Source organism: Stylophora pistillata, chromosome 7 (assembly GCF_964205215.1).
Source record: "Stylophora pistillata chromosome 7, jaStyPist1.2, whole genome shotgun sequence".
In the NCBI taxonomy this organism is placed as follows: domain Eukaryota; kingdom Metazoa; phylum Cnidaria; class Anthozoa; order Scleractinia; family Pocilloporidae; genus Stylophora; species Stylophora pistillata.
The window spans coordinates 20,846,099-20,861,359 of record NC_142525.1 but is presented as its reverse complement, the minus strand read 5'-3'; the positions used below and the strand labels follow the sequence as shown (position 1 = coordinate 20,861,359).

Below are 15,261 nucleotides of genomic sequence, written 5' to 3'. Positions count from 1 at the left end.
TGTCGATATCAACAAGGTCGTCCCACTCTGGATCATACCGCTGCAGTGATACAATAGTGTGTGCCAAGGAGTCGGAGAATGTCTGTAGACGTGTTTGAAAAACGCGTTCGACTAACAAGACTCTATCATTTTCATCACTGTTGACAGTACATACTTTTTTTTAATCCTCTAAAGTCCAATAAGATTGTTCTATTTGACGAGGAATCCTGAAAATGAACAAACTGCACTGTAAAAACACTGCAAAAACAGTCGATCGCAAATATTTACGAAATAAAGAAGTCTTGCGATGGCTTCGCCCGTAAACTATTTTTTCGACCATAAATACACACAAGAATTTCTACAAGTTCGTCAAGATGTAAATAGGCGAAAAAAGCTCTCGATAACATTCCCTTTACAACATTTACAAAAAGTTCTACACAACACTCGAACCCTCCTTTCCCGCCATGTCTGACGCCATGTTGAAATGGTTCCGATCTATCATTACGTGTTCGCATAATCCAATCAGAAATGGACTTCTGATTTGAACAATGATCTGCACCTTTTCAAAACGAATGCGGCTATTGGGTTCAATATCCAAATAACCAAGCCATTATTGCATTCTTGAAACGGTTAGCGGGTTCCATGTTCAAATGTTCAATTCGTTATTGCGCTCCTGAAACGATAAGCGGGTTCAATATTCAAGTAATCAAATCCCTAATGTAAATCTTGAGGGGTACGCTTCACTTAGTTTGACTATAATGGCGGGTGCCTGGGATACTTGTGAATACGTGAGGGTCGGTGTCGCAAAATCTTGCCCTCGACGAAATTTACTCCGCACTTTATGACAATGTCGCTGAGTCTGACGCTCCCAAAATCTTGAAATGCATGCTGACGTTCCTGGTACACAATTTCTCTTATCAACGGGCACCTGACTGACGACCCACAGTCAGAGTCAATTGCTTTGCCAACTGTGTTAAGTATTTTAAAATTTTCAGACTTAAAGGAGTTCGGCGAAACTTAATCTCTGCCCTACTTGAATCCCTAAGGAAAGTAGAAGCGTCTCCGCCCGAAGGAGCATTTTTTCTCTATTTTGATGTCAACATTAGGGGATTGTCGGTTATTATTTGTAACCTTTAAGAGCGGCTCTACTTCTGTCTGATACTTAACGCGACATTCTTTGACCCCCTCCCCTTCTTCACCCTACCTTAATAATTCGCACCTTTGTGATAGAGCAATTTCTAAGGTACATCTCTACGAAAAGCAGAGTCTGACAGTAGACAGCAAGAGATTACATATCAAATGTAAGCAGAAAACCTCGGATAAAAGATGTAAAAAACTTATATTTCTTGTGCTGAGAGGAGACCAAGAAACTATCGGTATTTTTGGTTTTTCGATGAACCATGCCAGCAACTAACTCAAGCGTAAAAAATGAAAATTCAAATATTTTGGCGGCAAATTTTTGTTACATTTTAAACTTTAAAGACGAGAAATACAAAGCAATATTTGACGCTGAAACTGAATGTCAAAGTTGACCGCTGAAAATATTGCAGGCACGATGTGATCAAAGATGGCGGATTGTCCTTTTGATTTACATCAGCTTTCAAGGTACGAAATAAACTTTTTACCATCAAAACATATCATGTAGGTCGATAAGTGTCACGCAGTGAAATACAAATAATTTTGATCGATCTTTCCGAGAGCTCTCACCGCGTTCAATATTTCAACAAGGCTCATATAGGAATAACGATCAGTTGTGGTTGGTCATCGGAGATATTGGGCCTTGAAATATCTTAATTTTTGGACTTTGTAAAAACCAGAAAAAGTCGTCTTTACTTAAGGGGGAGGAAGAAATTAAATAAAAAAGTTAAAAGAGTTTAATGTTCTTGAATTCTGATAGGTACAAAACACAATCCAATGTGTTGAATTTGCAGATGGATTTTCGGTTTGTGACAGCAGCAATGGAAAGTTAGCTAATCAATTATGCAAAAAAAGCAAGAAATGGAATTTTTTGCAAGATGGGACCCTATAACTCCCAGGGAATCAATGTTTTGTCCTGTTATTTTCACACATTTGTTAACTCATGATACTTAGCATTTGGGCCAGGTTTGAGCCAAATCGGTGCTTTGAGCATTATTGCCCCCAGCTCGGTCTTCTCGTGGACCTACTCTTAAAACTCTAAAATATTCTTGATAAACCCTTACCAAAAATATTTTGCAGGCTTCATTTTGTTAACTGAGAGAAAAGGAACCTATTTCATGGGCTTTAGCGGGGCCAAAACAATGAGGGCTTCTTGAATGGTTGATGCGTTTATAGACGTTTCCTCTTCAAGTGGAATATGTGACAAAATGCAGTTCGCTTACTACTCAATGGACGCTTGATAGGGTAAAGTTTAGGGTGGCTATTAGAAAACAAAAGAATGGATATGGAAATGACGCTGTTTGAAAGAAGTTGAAATGGAAATGACACTGTTTGCAGTAAATCGACGCAAAAACAACTTTAAGCGCAGCCTTGCGTAGTACGCGTTTTGAAGTCTCCAGATCCAGTTTTTTTTCTCTTCCATCAGACCAACCTGGTCGAGAACAATTGTAACCATAAGTTGTTTAGCTAAGTCCTACAATGCGAGATCGAATTCCGCAATGATGCTCTCTAAAATGCCTCTCTCCCTCTATACCATTTTCACCTTTTTTTCTGTGATTGAACAAAAATAATTGGAGGGACGAGGCATTTTAGAGAGATGCAGTAAGTTTCATATTTTAAAATGTGAAATTAAAATTTCTAAATACTTCCTTAAAAGTGGCTGAATAAAAGTTGTGTGTCGACAAGTTTTGTCGGGAACTTTGTCTAACCTGTCTTATCACGACTGCAGTTCGATTGGTGAGCCTCACCAATTCGCAATCTTCTGGTCGTGTTGAAGTGTTTTACAATGGTAGATGGGGAACCATTTGTGACGACTCATGGGACTTACGAGACGCTGATGTAGTTTGTGGCGAGCTTGGATACGATGGAGCCTCATCAGCACCTGGCGGTGCAGCATTTGGACGAGGAACTGGTCAGATATGGCTGGATGACGTGCAATGTGTGGGAAATGAGACATCAATATCACAGTGTGATCACAGAGGATGGGGAGTTGAAAACTGTGGGCATAATGAGGACGCTGGTGTGGTGTGCAAACTTAAAGGTAGAGAAACGATACGAATACTCTTTATTGTTATCTTTACCAAGAATGAAAATATAGGCAATCAGAATATAAGGGGCCCATTGCGTATTCGACAGTACTACAATGAACTTTTCTCGCATGGAGTATGAGTAGCTCATAACTGTCGCGGAATAATAGACATTGGAGTAGTGTTTCGATCTGCAGGTAAGGTGACGATACCCCTACAGTTGACATAATTTACAATAAACAAAGTTTACTTTTTTCTCTCATCTTTTAAGTATTTCAACTGTCATGATGCTAACAGTACGAATTAGAGTAAACCAAAGTGTTTATTGCACCTTCTCTAAAATAAGATTTCCAGTGTTGTTTAGTTCCTATTCTCTTTGCAGTCAATTGAACGATCTGGTCAAATGTAATAAAAATTACGAAGTTTATGTTACCTTTTTGCTCAGCATCAAAACATTTCATTCGACGAACGTTCACCATGTATATATTCACAGTGATACTAGTTCTTCAAATGGAATATGTTACAAAATGCAGTTCGCTTACTACTAATTGGACGCTTGATAGGGTAAAGTTTAGGGTGGCTGTTAGAAAACAAAAGAATGGAAATGGAAATGACGCTGTTTGAAAGAAATTGAAATGGAAATGACACTGTTTACAGTAAATCGACGCGAAAACAAGTTTAAGCGCAGCCTTGCGTAGTACGCGTTTTGAAGTCAAAAGAATGGAAATGGAAATGACGCTGTTTGAAAGAAATTGAAATGGAAATGACACTGTTTGCAGTAAATCGACGCGAAAACAAGTTTAAGCGCAGCCTTGCGTAGTACGCGTTTTGAAGTCTCCGGATCCAGTTTTTTTGCTATTCCATCAGACCTACCTGGTCGAGAACAATTGTAACCATAAGTTGTTTAGCTAAGTCCTACAATGTGAGATTGAATTCCGCAACGATGCTCTCTAAAATGCCTCTCTCCCTCTATACCATTTTCACCTTTTTTTTCTGTGATTGAACAAAAATAATTGGAGGGACGAGGCATTTTAGAGAGATGCAGTAAGTTTCATATTTTAAAATATGAAATTAAAATTTCTAAATACTTCCTTAAAGGTGGCTGAATAAAAGTTGTGTGTCGACAAGTTTTGTCGGGAACTTTGTCTAACCTTTATTATCACGATTGCAGTTCGATTGGTGAGCCTCACCAATTCGCAATCTTTTGGTCGTGTTGAAGTGCTTTACAATGGTAGATGGGGAACCATTTGTGACAACTCATGGGACTTACGAGACGCTGATGTAGTTTGTGGCGAGCTTGGATACGATGGAGCCTCATCAGCACCTGGCGGTGCAGCATTTGGACGAGGAACTGGTCAGATATGGCTGGATGACGTGCAATGTGTGGGAAATGAGACATCAATATCACAGTGTGATTACAGAGGATGGGGAGTTGAAAGCTGTAGGCATAATGAGGACGCTGGTGTGGTGTGCCGACCCAAAGGTAGAGTAACAGTACCAGCCCTTTATATTACCATAACAGCTAAGCATGATATTACAGCTAATCAGAATATGAGAAGGCCTTTGTTATTCAACATTATTATATGGCTGTGTCTCACAAGGACTGGGAACTACCTAATTCACGAATTTGATTGGCTGAAATCAATATTGAAAGCGGTCTAGATTTTACCATTTAGACCGGCATCTGAACCGGTCTAGAAAAAAAAGGAACAAAGAATATAAAAAGATTGGCATATAAGACGCAGCCATAATAAACATCTTATTAATCGAGCTAGGTCGGTCTGTATGGGAGAATCTTGACCTCGGTCGCTGGTACAGACCGAACGCAGTGAGGTCTGTACTGGCGATCTCAGTCAAGATTTTCCCATACAGACCTCCCGCTCGGTTAATAAGAACTAACTATTACAATTAAACTTTCCATGCCGCGATCTTATTCTCACCAAAGATACTAGGGGAGGCTATTTCCTGTTTCTTTTAAGCATTTGACTAAAGCCTTTAACAACAGGCCTATATTTTGTTCAGATGATTGATTTTGGGAATGAACATTGCTAAAGGATATGTCGTATGCACTTAGTAGGCGCATGTAGCTTGAAATATGTTGATCACTTGGGTTAGTACTAGGCTATGGCAAAAAGTAAACTGGAAGTATCTCTGAAGGCTTAGGGCTTATTGGTAAACTAAGAAAACACTTATGAATCGTGGGATATTCACATTGTAACTTAGCTTTAGCGACACGGTTTTAATACATCTAAGCTTTTCACAGTTTATGAAGAGAAAACAACAGTTTTGCACTATATTGGTATGTAAGTGAAAAAAGTTGCTGTACTTTTCCTGGGCTTTCTTTTGAAAAATCTCTTCTTTTGGACTTTCTCCTCATTATGGCAAAGCTTGAAACTTCAAAACCTATGAAAAGCAATTAAAATTTGGCACCTAGTTCTTCCAAGAATCAACGGACGCTTCGAGAGGAATTTACATTTTGCGTTTTGTTTTGGCGTGCATTCATTGATAGCATGCTTACTGCAAAATAATAGTTTTATACTAGCGGTATATTAATTACTACCGGTGCCAGAACATTAGCATATGAACCTTCCCTCTCACGATCTACAACGTTCAATAACGCATTGACAAAGAGCTGACGCTCTTGTCAAAATCGGCCAGGACGGCCTATTTACCATCATAAAGTTCTGAGTGATAGCCGTTGATGGTATTATGTATAGCAATTATTAATAAGACGTAATTTAGACCCTTGCCCCTTGCTACTCATCTGTAAATGGCATGCTTACACTCCTTGGTACTAAACTACTTAACAACTCGAAATTAAGACGTAACCATATCTGGAACCCAAAAACGCTGATCTCTTGCTGCACTACACGAGTCACTTTGATGATAGATATTAATGCTGCTCGCCAACAATTAAGTTTATTTGTTGGATTGTCTTTGTAAAAAGTCAGAATCGAAGTCGCCCATTAGGAGAATATTCTTTGGTTGCAACCATGTCTAGCTTATCACACCTTGAGATGTTCCAAATTAAAGAACGAAGAGTCATTGGTAGGTCTGAAGATAGCGCCGATATGAGAATATTCTAATCACACAGTAGCCTGCAGTGTAGGCGTCTTATTTTAGGGCGAGTTAAGATTATAAACTCGTGATCGTTTATCCGAACTTCATATCTGATTTGGAATCAGAGTGGACGGTAGGGTAGGGGGCGGAGCAAAAGCGAAATATTTACTCCCCCACCCGCCCTTCTCCTTATTTTTGACTGACACTCACCCCCATGGTAAAAATTATTTTCTCTCCCCAGCCCTCCGCGGCCATTAAAAGCTAGGATGGCGGCCATTTTTCGCTTAAAAAAAATTACCGAGCACTCGTTCGCCCACCCCCGCTACACAGTAGCCTGCAGTGTGAGCGTCTTATGGTAGGACGAGTTAAGATTATAAGCTTGTGATCGTTCATCCGAACGTCATGTCTGATTTGGAGTCAGAGTGGTCGGTGACCAGAGAATTCAATTTCAATGGGGAAATATCGACCGTCGACTTCATAGGCGGAAAAAGAGAAAAGTTACGGAGTTAGAAAGTTTTTCCGAACGCCATATGTACTGCCTTAAAGTTCCGAGAAGAAGACTTCTAAAATACCTTTAAAGATAGTTCAGGGGCTTGTCAGCTCGTCAGCTCGTCAGCTGGTAGCCTTCAAAGTGCTATTAATAATAATAATAATAATAATAATAATAATAATAATAACAACGGTTCATTCACAGTATATCCACATAAAAGGTGTGGCCCTTCATCTGTGAAGGCCTACGTTACTAATATTTAATATTGAAACTAAATGATAATGACTGACTAAATTGTAATAAAAACTATACATGAAAGGAAATATGTAGAAAATATTGGTTGGTTAGTTTCTGTTATGCCAATAATTACCAAAGAAAATAAACTGCATTAGTGTCTAGCTAATCACTGTTCCACCATCAGGGACAAATAGTTATAATCACTCCATCACAGATATTTGTCTCAAAGATAACACATTCTTGATTTTACTACGTAATTTAAGAGCGTGTCCACAAGAAAACCGGGCAGAACCGAGCAGGGGCGAAGATGGTCTAATCACCGATTTGGTGCAAACTTGGCACAAATGCTAAGCATAATGAGTTAACAAATGTGTGAAAATAATAGGTCAAAATATTTAGAGATATAGGGTTTAGGGATTTAGGATTATAGATTTAGAGATACAGGGAGATATAGGGTCCCCCTGGGAAACCCACATTTCCTCTTTTTTTTTCCATAATTAATTCAGTAACTAACTTTGCATTGAGGATCATGTGTCTTTTAAGGTACCCCGACCCATAGATCGGTCGATATATCGGTCGAAAGTCGGTCGATACTCGACCGATGTATCGGCCGACACCCGGTCGACACTTGGCTGCTAGTAGGTCGCAACTCGGTCGATGATCGGTCGATAATCGGTGGATATTGGACTATCGACTGAGTCTAGACCGAGTGGCGGCCAACTATCGCCCGACGTATCGGTCGAGTATCGACCGACTTTCGACCTATATATCGACCGATACATCGGTCGAGGTACCGTTAAAGATACGTACTCCTGTATTGCTGCTGAGATAAATCGAAAAGCCATTTGCAAATTCGATAAACTAGGTTGTGTTCTATATCTTTAAGAACATCGAACTGTTTTACCTTTTTAATTTCATTTCTTCCCTTACCTCAAACTAAGGGAAGGGTACCCCTCAACATCACATTAATGAATTGATCATTTGGATATTTAACCCGCCAGTCGTTTCAAGAATGCAATAATGAATTGATCATTTGATTATTGAACCCGCTAGCCGTTTCATGAATGCAATAATGGATTGATTATTTGAGTATTAAGCCCGATAACCGTATACGTTTCGAAAAGGCGCAGATCATTGTTCAAATCAGAAGTCCATTTTGTTTTATCGCGCTATTTGATTTGAGCGATGTCGATATCAACAAGGTCGTCCCACTCTGGATCATACCGCTGCAGTGATACAATAGTGTGTGCCAAGGAGTCGGAGAATGTCTGTAGACGTGTTTGAAAAACGCGTTCGAGTAACGAGACTCTATCATTTTCATCACTGTTGACAGTACATACTTCTTTTAACCCTCTAAAGTTCAATAAGATTGTTCTGTTTGACGAGCAATCCTGAAAATGAACAAACTGCACTGTAAAAACACTGCGAAAACAGTCGATCGCAAATATTTACGAAATAAAAAAGTCTTGCGATGGCTTCGCCCGTAAACTATTTTTTCGACCATAAATACACACAAGAATTTCTACAAGTTCGTCAAGATGTAAATAGGCGAAAAAAGCTCTCGATAACATTCCCTTTATAACATTTACAAGAAGTTCTACACAACACTCGAACCCTCCTTTCCCGCCATGTCTGACGCCATGTTGAAATGGTTCCGATCTATAATTACGTGTTCGCATAATCCAATCAGAAATGGACTTCTGATTTGAACAATGATGCGCACCTTTTCAAAACGAATACGGCTATCGGGTTCAATATCCAAATAACCAAGCCATTATTGCATTCTTGAAACGGTTAGCGGGTTCCATGTTCAAATGTTCAATTCGTTATTGCGCTCCTGAAACGATAAGCGGGTTCAATATTCAAGTAATCAAATCCCTAATGTAAATCTTGAGGGGTACGCTTCACTTAGTTTGACTATAATGGCGGGTGCCTGGGATACTTGTGAATACGTGAGGGTCGGTGTCGCAAAATCTTGCCCTCGACGAAATTTACTCCGCACTTTATGACAATGTCGCTGAGTCTGACGCTCCCAAAATCTTGAAATGCATGCTGACGTTCCTGGTACACAATTTCTCTTATCAACGGGCACCTGACTGACGACCCACAGTCAGAGTCAATTGCTTTGCCAACTGTGTTAAGTATTTTAAAATTTTCAGACTTAAAGGAGTTCGGCGAAACTTAATCTCTGCCCTACTTGAATCCCTAAGAAAAGTAGAAGCGTCTCCGCCCGAAGGAGCATTTTTTCTCTATTTTGATGTCAACATTAGGGGATTGTCGGTTATTATTTGTAACCTTTAAGAGCGGCTCTACTTCTGTCTGATACTTAACGCGACATTCTTTGACCCCCTCCCCTTCTTCACCCTACCTTAATAATTCGCACCTTTGTGATAGAGCAATTTCTAAGGTACATCTCTACGAAAAGCAGAGTCTGACAGTAGACAGCAAGAGATTACATATCAAATGTAAGCAGAAAACCTCGGATAAAAGATGTAAAAAACTTATATTTCTTGTGCTGAGAGGAGACCAAGAAACTATCGGTATTTTTGGTTTTTCGATGAACCATGCCAGCAACTAACTCAAGCGTAAAAAATGAAAATTCAAATATTTTGGCGGCAAATTTTTGTTACATTTTAAACTTTAAAGACGAGAAATACAAAGCAATATTTGACGCTGAAACTGAATGTCAAAGTTGACCGCTGAAAATATTGCAGGCACGATGTGATCAAAGATGGCGGATTGTCCTTTTGATTTACATCAGCTTTCAAGGTACGAAATAAACTTTTTACCATCAAAACACATCATGTAGGTCGATAAGTGTCACGCAGTGAAATACAAATAATTTTGATCGATCTTTCCGAGAGCTCTCACCGCGTTCAATATTTCAACAAGGCTCATATAGGAATAACGATCAGTTGTGGTTGGTCATCGGAGATATTGGGCCTTAAATATCTTAATTTTTGGACTTTGTAAAAACCAGAAAAAGTCGTCTTTACTTAAGGGGGAGGAAGAAATTAAATAAAAAAGTTAAAAGAGTTTAATGTTCTTGAATTCTGATAGGTACAAAACACAATCCAATGTGTTGAATTTGCAGATGGATTTTCGGTTTGTGACAGCAGCAATGGAAAGTTAGCTAATCAATTATGCAAAAAAAGCAAGAAATGGAATTTTTTGCAAGATGGGACCCTATAACTCCCAGGGAATCAATGTTTTGTCCTGTTATTTTCACACATTTGTTAACTCATGATACTTAGCATTTGGGCCAGGTTTGAGCCAAATCGGTGCTTTGAGCATTATTGCCCCCAGCTCGGTCTTCTCGTGGACCTACTCTTAAAACTCTAAAATATTCTTGATAAACCCTTACCAAAAATATTTTGCAGGCTTCATTTTGTTAACTGAGAGAAAAGGAACCTATTTCATGGGCTTTAGCGGGGGCAAAACAATGAGGGCTTCTTGAATGGTTGATGCGTTTATAGACGTTTCCTCTTCAAGTGGAATATGTGACAAAATGCAGTTCGCTTACTACTCATTGGACGCTTGATAGGGTAAAGTTTAGGGTGGCTATTAGAAAACAAAAGAATGGATATGGAAATGACGCTGTTTGAAAGAAGTTGAAATGGAAATGACACTGTTTGCAGTAAATCGACGCAAAAACAACTTTAAGCGCAGCCTTGCGTAGTACGCGTTTTGAAGTCTCCAGATCCAGTTTTTTTTCTCTTCCATCAGACCAACCTGGTCGAGAACAATTGTAACCATAAGTTGTTTAGCTAAGTCCTACAATGCGAGATCGAATTCCGCAATGATGCTCTCTAAAATGCCTCTCTCCCTCTATACCATTTTCACCTTTTTTTCTGTGATTGAACAAAAATAATTGGAGGGACGAGGCATTTTAGAGAGATGCAGTAAGTTTCATATTTTAAAATGTGAAATTAAAATTTCTAAATACTTCCTTAAAAGTGGCTGAATAAAAGTTGTGTGTCGACAAGTTTTGTCGGGAACTTTGTCTAACCTGTCTTATCACGACTGCAGTTCGATTGGTGAGCCTCACCAATTCGCAATCTTCTGGTCGTGTTGAAGTGTTTTACAATGGTAGATGGGGAACCATTTGTGACGACTCATGGGACTTACGAGACGCTGATGTAGTTTGTGGCGAGCTTGGATACGATGGAGCCTCATCAGCACCTGCCGGTGCAGCATTTGGACAAGGAACTGGTCAGATATGGCTGGATGACGTGCAATGTGTGGGAAATGAGACATCAATATCACAGTGTGATCACAGAGGATGGGGAGTTGAAAACTGTAGGCATAATGAGGACGCTGGTGTGGTGTGCAAACTTAAAGGTAGAGAAACGATACGAATACTCTTTATTGTTATCTTTACCAAGAATGAAAATATAGGCAATCAGAATATAAGGGGCCCATTGCGTATTCGACAGTACTACAATGAACTTTTCTCGCATGGAGTATGAGTAGCTCATAACTGTCGCGGAATAATAGACATTGGAGTAGTGTTTCGATCTGCAGGTAAGGTGACGATACCCCTACAGTTGACATAATTTACAATAAACAAAGTTTACTTTTTTCTCTCATCTTTAAAGTATTTCAAACGTCATGATGCTAACAGTACGAATTAGAGTAAACCAAAGTGTTTATTGCACCTTCTCTAAAATAAGATTTCCAGTGTTGTTTAGTTCCTATTCTCTTTGCAGTCAATTGAACAATCTGGTCAAATGTAATAAAAATTACGAAGTTTATGTTACCTTTTTGCTCAGCATCAAAACATTTCATTCGACGAACGTTCACCATGTATATATTCACAGTGATACTAGTTCGTTTGGTGAGCCTCACGAACTCGCTGTCTTCTGGTCGTGTTGAAGTGTCGTACAATGGTACATGGGGAACCATCTGTGACGACTATTGGGACTTACAGGATGGTGATGTAGTTTGTCGCCAGCTTGGATACGATGGGGCCTCATCAGCACCTGGTAATGCAGCATTTGGACGAGGAACTGGTCAGATATGGCTGGATAGCGTGCAATGTGTGGGAAATGAGACATCAATATCACAGTGTGATCACAGAGGATGGGGAGTTGAAAATTGTGGGCATAATGAGGACGCTGGTGTGGTGTGCAAACGTAAAGGTAGAGTAACGATATGAATACTCTTTATTGTTATCTTTAAAAGAATGAAAATATAGGCAATCAGTATATAAGGGGGCCATTGTGTATTCGACAGTACTACAATTAACTTTTCTCGCATGGAGTATGAGTAGCTCATAACTGTCGGGGAATAATAGACATTGGAGTAGTGTTTCGATCTGCAGGTAAGGTGACGATACCCCTACAGTTGACATAATTTACAATAAACAAAGTTTACTTCTTTCTCTCATCTTTTAAGTATTTCAAACGTCAAGATGCTAACAGTACGAATTAGAGTAAACCAAAGTGTTTATTGCACCTTCTCTAAAATAAGATTTCCAGTGTTGTTTAGTTCTTATTCTCTTTGCAGTCAATTGGACGATCTGGTCAAATGTAATAAAAATTACGAAGTTTATGTTACCTTTTTGCTCAGCATCAAAACATTTCATTCGACGAACGTTCACCATGTATATATTCACAGTGATACTAGTTCTTCAAGTGGAATATGTGACAAAATGCAGTTCGCTTACTACTAATTGGACGCTTGATAGGGTAAAGTTTAGGGTGGCTATTAGAAAACAAAAGAATGGAAATGGAAATGACGCTGTTTGAAAAAAATTGAAATGGAAATGACACTGTTTACAGTAAATCGACGCGAAAACAAGTTTAAGCGCAGCCTTGCGTAGTACGCGTTTTGAAGTCTCCGGATCCAGTTTTTTTTTATTCCATCAGACCAACCTGGTCAAGAACAATCGTAACCATAAGTTGTTTAGCTAAGTCCTACAATGTGAGATTGAATTCCGCAATGATGCTCTCTAAAATGCCTCTCTCCCTCTATACCATTTTCACCTTTTTTTTCTGTGATTGAACAAAAATAATTGGAGGGACGAGGCATTTTAGAGAGATGCAGTAAGTTTCATATTTTAAAACATGAAATTAAAATTTCTAAATACTTCCTTAAAAGTGGCTGAATAAAAGTTGTGTGTCGACAAGTTTTGTCGGGAACTTTGTCTAACCTGTCTTATCACGACTGCAGTTCGATTGGTGAGCCTCACCAATTCGCAATCTTTTGGTCGTGTTGAAGTGCTTTACCATGGTACATGGGGAACCATTTGTGACAACTCATGGGACTTACGAGACGCTGATGTAGTTTGTGGCGAGCTTGGATACGATGGAGCCTCATCAGCACCTGGCGGTGCAGCATTTGGACAAGGAACTGGTCCGATATGGCTGGATGACGTGCAATGTGTGGGAAATGAGACATCAATATCACAGTGTGATCACAGAGGATGGGGAGTTGAAAACTGTAGGCATAATGAGGACGCTGGTGTGGTGTGCAAACTTAAAGGTAGAGAAACGATACGAATACTCTTTATTGTTATCTTTACCAAGAATGAAAATATAGGCAATCAGAATATAAGGGGCCCATTGCGTATTCGACAGTACTACAATGAACTTTTCTCGCATGGAGTATGAGTAGCTCATAACTGTCGCGGAATAATAGACATTGGAGTAGTGTTTCGATCTGCAGGTAAGGTGACGATACCCCTACAGTTGACATAATTTACAATAAACAAAGTTTACTTTTTTCTCTCATCTTTTAAGTATTTCAACTGTCATGATGCTAACAGTACGAATTAGAGTAAACCAAAGTGTTTATTGCACCTTCTCTAAAATAAGATTTCCAGTGTTGTTTAGTTCCTACTCTCTTTGCAGTCAATTGAACGATCTGGTCAAATGTAATAAAAATTACGAAGTTTATGTTACCTTTTTGCTCAGCATCAAAACATTTCATTCGACGAACGTTCACCATGTATATATTCACAGTGATACTAGTTCTTCAAATGGAATATGTTACAAAATGCAGTTCGCTTACTACTAATTGGACGCTTGATAGGGTAAAGTTTAGGGTGGCTGTTAGAAAACAAAAGAATGGAAATGGAAATGACGCTGTTTGAAAGAAATTGAAATGGAAATGACACTGTTTACAGTAAATCGACGCGAAAACAAGTTTAAGCGCAGCCTTGCGTAGTACGCGTTTTGAAGTCAAAAGAATGGAAATGGAAATGACGCTGTTTGAAAGAAATTGAAATGGAAATGACACTGTTTGCAGTAAATCGACGCGAAAACAAGTTTAAGCGCAGCCTTGCGTAGTACGCGTTTTGAAGTCTCCGGATCCAGTTTTTTTGCTATTCCATCAGACCTACCTGGTCGAGAACAATTGTAACCATAAGTTGTTTAGCTAAGTCCTACAATGTGAGATTGAATTCCGCAACGATGCTCTCTAAAATGCCTCTCTCCCTCTATACCATTTTCACCTTTTTTTTCTGTGATTGAACAAAAATAATTGGAGGGACGAGGCATTTTAGAGAGATGCAGTAAGTTTCATATTTTAAAATATGAAATTAAAATTTCTAAATACTTCCTTAAAGGTGGCTGAATAAAAGTTGTGTGTCGACAAGTTTTGTCGGGAACTTTGTCTAACCTTTATTATCACGATTGCAGTTCGATTGGTGAGCCTCACCAATTCGCAATCTTTTGGTCGTGTTGAAGTGCTTTACAATGGTAGATGGGGAACCATTTGTGACAACTCATGGGACTTACGAGACGCTGATGTAGTTTGTGGCGAGCTTGGATACGATGGAGCCTCATCAGCACCTGGCGGTGCAGCATTTGGACGAGGAACTGGTCAGATATGGCTGGATGACGTGCAATGTGTGGGAAATGAGACATCAATATCACAGTGTGATTACAGAGGATGGGGAGTTGAAAGCTGTAGGCATAATGAGGACGCTGGTGTGGTGTGCCGACCCAAAGGTAGAGTAACAGTACCAGCCCTTTATATTACCATAACAGCTAAGCATGATATTACAGCTAATCAGAATATGAGAAGGCCTTTGTTATTCAACATTATTATATGGCTGTGTCTCACAAGGACTGGGAACTACCTAATTCACGAATTTGATTGGCTGAAATCAATATTGAAAGCGGTCTAGATTTTACCATTTAGACCGGCATCTGAACCGGTCTAGAAAAAAAAGGAACAAAGAATATAAAAAGATTGGCATATAAGACGCAGCCATAATAAACATCTTATTAATCGAGCTAGGTCGGTCTGTATGGGAGAATCTTGACCTCGGTCGCTGGTACAGACCGAACGCAGTGAGGTCTGTACTGGCGATCTCAGTCAAGA

General features: G+C 39.3%; 1 protein-coding gene across 3 annotated transcripts in view; it reads left to right on the top strand.

The window, feature by feature from the left end:
- The window catches only part of LOC148727027 (proto-oncogene tyrosine-protein kinase receptor Ret-like), an 84,674-nt gene that overhangs the window by 15,285 nt on the left and 54,128 nt on the right, over positions 1-15,261 (top strand). For all 3 annotated transcript variants that reach the window (XM_088727236.1, XM_088727235.1, XM_088727237.1), the window contains exons 3-8: positions 2,846-3,157; positions 4,315-4,626; positions 10,960-11,271; positions 11,751-12,071; positions 13,105-13,416; positions 14,574-14,885. In XM_088727236.1, coding sequence (XP_088583362.1) covers positions 2,846-3,157; positions 4,315-4,626; positions 10,960-11,271; positions 11,751-12,071; positions 13,105-13,416; positions 14,574-14,885 — 1,881 coding nt within the window. The remainder of the gene's footprint in view (positions 1-2,845; positions 3,158-4,314; positions 4,627-10,959; positions 11,272-11,750; positions 12,072-13,104; positions 13,417-14,573; positions 14,886-15,261) is intronic.